The 5949-nt window shown below is 43.5% G+C and overlaps 1 protein-coding gene across 1 annotated transcript; it reads right to left on the reverse strand.

Moving 5' to 3' along the window:
* Nucleotides 1-4143: 4143 nt before the first annotated feature.
* LOC129463440 (small ribosomal subunit protein eS12-like) lies at nt 4144-4654 on the reverse strand. The gene has a single exon (XM_055244001.2). It carries the CDS (start codon nt 4585-4587, stop codon nt 4189-4191), a length of 399 nt encoding a protein of 132 aa, XP_055099976.1. The 5' UTR covers nt 4588-4654; the 3' UTR covers nt 4144-4188.
* Between the last annotated feature and the right edge of the window lie 1295 nt (nt 4655-5949).

Here is a 5949-nt window from a genome sequence, read left to right on the forward strand (position 1 = left end):
CCAACCAGAGTCTAACCTGCTTGCTGCTGTGTCCACTGCTAAGAGTCCTCAGAAGTCACTGACAGCAGAACAGAGAGGAGAAGGTGCTGATGAGCAAAAGATAGCCCCAGACTCTCACTGGAAGGGGCCAAGTCAGAGTCCCACTGTATGCTCACTGCCTCGGAGAAGGGCACCAGGTGTGTGTGTGTGTGTGTGTGTGTGTGTGTGTGTGTAGCAGGGGAGGGAGCTGGTTGGGGAGGCCTCACAATCATGGTGGCAGGCAAAAGAGAAGCAAAGTCCCGTCTTGCATGGCAGAGGCAAGAAAGAGAGCACGAGCAGGGGAACTCCCCTTTATAAAACTATCAGATTTCATGAGACTTATTCACTGTCACAAGAACAGCATGGGAAAGACCTACCCTCATGATTCAGTTACCTCCCACCGGGTCCCTCCCATGACACGTGGGAATTATGGGAGCTACAATTTGAGATTTGGGTAGGGACACAGCAAAACCATATCAGTTGCTTATGATTTGGAGCAGATTTTTTGGTTTGGTATTGGTTTTTGCTCTTTGTCCCACAAAATGGCTTCTGAGCCTGAATGTCCTTCTTGTTGCCTGAGTTGTTTTGACTGGATCCCAAAAGGCTTTCCCCAGGGGATGTTTGGAGAAGGAGCTCAGAATAGTTCAAATGGATCTAGTCCTCCTGGCTACTAAGAGACATAGAAAAGAATCATATAAGCTTGCTTTGTTTTTGGTTCTTTGGCAGCTTTTTTTTTTTCTCTCTCTCTCTCTTGACTCGGAAACAAGTTTACTGAAGGAAATGGATGCAGATAAAAATATATTCAAGAGATTAGGACTTGGAATACTCTACAGAAAAGGTAGGCTATTTAATGTCAGAAAGCAAAACAAGAAGATTGGTTTTTTTATAATGAATGTTGAGCTGAATTATGTCCATCCCCTATGGGGTAGGGTTGGCAAAGGGGTAGTATGAACCCCACCCCAAGGGAAGTTATAGTCTAAGACTAGTAGGACAGAGGCAGGAAGCAGAAATGTCACTTTTCACAACACAACAACTACTGAGAACATTAGAAAGTACCCATATGAAGGCCCTCATTTTTATAGATAAGGAAACAGAAACCATTTCCAAATAGTTAAGGAGAATGATGAGGCTTCAGGTTGAGTGCTTTGTGCACTCGACACGAGCACTCATTTACTCTTCACCATGGCTACATGGGGTAGACAATGTAGTTACAGCCATTTTCAAAAAGTTTCATTCACTAGGTTCTCAATAAATAACTGATGAAGGAATGAATTAACAACCCTAATGCATTTATTCTTTTACGGGGGATGTTCTTTCTTCAGGCATCCTCTTGATAAGTTCCCCCACCAAGCCTGTTTCTCTTCCAAGATTCCCTGTCTCTATGAACTGCCCACCTTGCAACCATTTGCACAAGCCAGAAACCTGTCTCCTTCATACCTCCCTCTCTGACACACGCTTAGAGAATTCATCATCCAGTCCTGACGGCTTTGCCGCCTAGAATTCTCCTGAATCCATCCATAGATCTCTGCCTCCGCCACCACTACCCTCATCCAAATTGCCATCATCTCTCACCTGATGACTGTGGCCACCTCCTGACTGGGTCCACATATCAATTCTGAGCTCCCTCAAATCTGCTTCCCACACTGTAGCAAGAGTAGCCTTTTCAAAAGACAAATCCCCTCTTTCTATTTTTTCTTTTCCTTTCCTTCCTGAACAATTCAGACCCAAAGCCACTAGGTAGGACAAAGCAAGGCAGGCATTCCAGCCTGAGATGTAAGAAGTTGCCTTAAAAGAGCCCTCCAGGATACTACACACCCTAATGTAGGTACATAGGACCCAAATCAACCCTACTCTGGGATTGGGGGTCAAATATCAAGGATTCCAGGAATAACAGTATCTGGTGACAAGGCTGAAGTGGGAGAAGAGACCACAGAACACAGCAACAATGCAAAATCTATCCAGATAACAGTTTTCTCAGCCTCTTGACTCTGATGTACATGGAGATCCCATCTTGTTTTTTCACTCCTTTCCCCTTCCTATTGAGCTTTTTACACAGACCCTCGCCATTGCCTTTTAACTCATCAGGAAAAAGACAGAGCTTCACAGTGGCCGCAGCACCTGTTCCCTGCCCAGCCCCAAGCACAGATATTGGAAAATTATTCAATTATTAATTAACAATTGCAGCCCACAGTTTACATTCTCAAGTCTTAAGTGAGGGCTAGTGAATGAGGCAATCATATACTGTTTTACATTTTCAAAAATTAAAAAATACTACCACACACCTATTGGAATGGCCAAAATCCAGAATGCTGACCACGCAAATGCCAATAATAATGTGAATCAACAGGAGCTCTCATTTATTCCTCATGGGAATGCAAAATGGTACAGCTACTTTGGAAAAGAATTTGGCAGTTTCTCATAAAACTAAACATACTCTTACCATATGGCCCAGCAGTCACGATCCTTGGTAGTCAAAGGAGCTGAAAAGTTATGTCCACACAAAAATCTGCACATGTATACTTACACCAGCTCTATTCATAAATGCCAAAACTTAGAAGTGACTAAGATGTCCTTCAGTAGGTGAATGGATAAACTGTGGTATATCCATACAATGGAATATTAATTCAGTGCCAAAAAGAAATGAGCTATCAGCCGGGCACGGTGGATCACGCCTGTAATCCCAGCATTTTGGGAGGCTGGGGCAGGTGGATCACAAGGTCAGGAGTTCAAGACCAGCCTGGCCAATATGGTGAAACCTCATCTCTACTAAAAATACAAAAATTAGTTGGGCATGGTGGCGGGCACCTGTAGTCCCAGCTACTCAGGAGGCTGAGGCAGGAGAATCACTTGAACCCGGGAGGCGGAGGTTGCAGTGAGCTGAGATCGTGCCACTGCACTCCATCCTGGGCAACAGAGTGAGACTATATCCCAAAAAAGAAAAAAAGAAAGAAAAGAAATGAGCCATCAAACCACAAAAACATGGAGGAGGCCAGGTGCATTGGCTCAAGCCTATAATCCCAGCACTTTGGGAAGCCAAAGTGGGCTGATCACTTGAGGTTAGGAGTTCAAGACAGCCTGGCCAGCATGGTGAAACCCCATCCCTACTAAAAATACAAAAGTTAGCTGGAAATGATGACGCACGCCTGTAATCCCAGCTACTCGAGAGGCTGAGGCATGAGAATCGCTTGAACCCAGGAGGCAGAGGTTGCAGTAAGTGGAGACTGCACCACTGCACTCCAGCCTAGGTGACAGAGTGAGACTCCATCTCAAAACAAAAAAAAAGTGGTGATGATTATATTAATACAACCTTAATGCCATTGAATTATACATTTAAGGATGGTTAAAATGATAAATACTATGTTATGTATATTTTACGACAATACTAAGAAGAATTACCAATGCCCCCCCCACTCATTTTCCACTGTATACTCTTTGAATATTTATATCACGGGCTTGTATTACCTATTTAAAGCAGATGTTGGCCGGGCGCGGTGGCTCACACTTGTAATCCCAGCACTTTGGGAGGCCGAGGCGGGCGGATCATGAGGTCAAGAGATCGAGACCACGGTGAAACCCCGTCTCTACTAAAAATACAAAAAAAAAAAAATTAGCCCGGCGTGGTGGCGGGCGCCTGTAGTCCCAGCTACTTGGAGAGGCTGAGGCAGGAGAATGGCGTGAACCCGGGAGGCGGAGCTTGCAGTGAGCCGAGATTGCACCACTGCACTCCAGCCCGGGCGACAGAGCGAGACTCCGTCTCAAAAATAAATAAATAAATAAATAAAAATAAAAAATAAAATAAAGCAAATGTTTTTAACCAAAAGATTTAACTTTATACATTTATAGGATGTTCTTTCAACTGCATAAAAGTGTCTCTACTGTATCCTAGAAATGAAAAATTATGGAAAAAACTGCAAAGGGTTAAAACTGCATCTGAGGTAAGTAAATTCACCAATTGCTGCTGTCCCTCCACAGAAAGAATGTACAGCCTCCTCCTTTCTTCCTCTCCTCATAGCCCCACCCCAGCTTCCTGTCATGCACACTGAGAATTTCATCATTCTAGAAACCTCATATCCAAAAAAGGTCCCTGGCACAAGATTTAGCACTCCCCAAAATTATCATGAAAAATTATATATTTTTTTTATTTTTTTTGTGAGCCAAAGATTTATTTCTTCATTTCTTGCATTTGAAATACTCTTCGATGACAACCTTGACCTGAGACTCCTTGCCATAGTCCTTAACTACTACACAACTGCAACCAACCACTTTACGGGGTTTCCCCTCTCTGTCAGTTTTACAGAGGCCTGCCCATTCGCCTAGTTTCTTGTTGTCATCAACCTTAATTAGGTTGATTTGGTGTTCAGCACAAAGGGCCTCCACCAACTTGACATACACAGGCTCATCACAGTTGGATGCAAGCACACAAAGATGGACCTGGCGCTTTTCTAAGGTTTTGGCAGCTTCGCGAATTCCATGTGCTAGGCCACCGTGGATGAGGGCGGTCTTCAGCACCTCTTGTAAAGCAGTATTAACATCCATTACACCTCCAGCAGCAATGCCTTCCTGGGCCATGGCGGTGGGTTACGGGTGAAGCTGAATCTTGAACGCACCCAAGCCTCTGCCTCTGTGCGACTCAGCGGTAGCAGGGAAAGAAAATTATATTTTAATACCTGGCATATTAATGCAAGAATGTAAGCAATAATTGCAGGACTGTCATGAAAAGATTTTCAGTCTTTTTTTTTCTTTCTGGAATTGAGAACAGTGGTAGATATGGAAGCTGTGACTAGCCTGAAGAGTGCAGACAACCAAAATGAGTTGCCAGTAACATTAAGGCAAACCACAACAGAACAGGTAAGTCAGCCTTTATTTCTCAGGTGACACTTTGCACTGTGATACCACGGTGTTAACAAAAGGTATTAGAAGTATACAAGCCAAGTTAACCTATTTAAGAACTTTTCAGAGGCTACCGTATGCCCAGCACTGTAACTTCAAGTCTCTATTCTACCAAATCCATGTCAAGTGGAAAAGACAAATTTTCCCGCTCTGCAGTGTCCCAGGCAGAACTCTTTGAGAGGAGGGAACATGCTTTGTTCCTGTCTGCTGCGCAACACAGAGTAGGTGCTTACAAGATGCATGAAGTTCTAATGTTCCATAGCACTGCAGGATGACTACAGTAAACAATAATATATGGATTCAAATACCTAGAAGGAGGATAATGAATGTTCCCAACACAAAGAAATAATAAATGTTCAATTTGATGGATAAGCTAATTATCCTGATCTGACCACTATACATTATATATCGAAACATCACTCTGTAATCCATAAATATATACAATTACTATATGTCAATTTTACAAATAAAAGAAAAAAAGATGTTTGAAGTAATGAATGAGTAACAAAATGAAGTGGATGGCTACGCACAGTGGCTCACACCTATAATCCCAACACTTTGAGAGGCCGAGGTGAGAGGATTACTTGAGGTCAGGAGTTCGAGACAAGCCTGGCCAACATGGTGAAACCCTGTCTCTACTAAGAATACAAAAATTAGCCAGGCATGGTGGCACATGCCTGTAATCCCAGCTACTCAGGAGGCTGAGGCAGGAGAATCGCTTAAACCCAGGAGGCAGAGGTTGCAGTGAGCTGAGATCACGCCACCGCATTCCAGCCTGGGCAACAGAGCAAAAATGTCTCAAAAAAAAAAAAAAAAAATGAAGTGGAGATATGGAGCACCTACCCCATCAGCTTGCATGGCAATAATCAGTGACCTCTTCTTCAACACTCAGAGTGAACACAAGCTGTTAATCATCCCAAACCAAGCTGTGACCATGCTGAGTGGTGGCCAGGAAATTAGGAATAACATTCATTCCATAAGCATATATTGAATGTCTACTATGCTCCAAATAAATGCAGGGTGCAGAGGACAAGGGAATGC

This window comes from Symphalangus syndactylus, chromosome 15 (assembly GCF_028878055.3).
Source record: "Symphalangus syndactylus isolate Jambi chromosome 15, NHGRI_mSymSyn1-v2.1_pri, whole genome shotgun sequence".
Lineage (NCBI taxonomy): Eukaryota > Metazoa > Chordata > Mammalia > Primates > Hylobatidae > Symphalangus > Symphalangus syndactylus.

What these genes read in the sequence shown, in the direction of transcription:
- LOC129463440 (XM_055244001.2), bottom strand. Translation starts at nt 4,587, where the DNA reads ATGGCCCAGGAAGGCATTGCTGCTGGAGGTGTAATGGATGTTAATACT.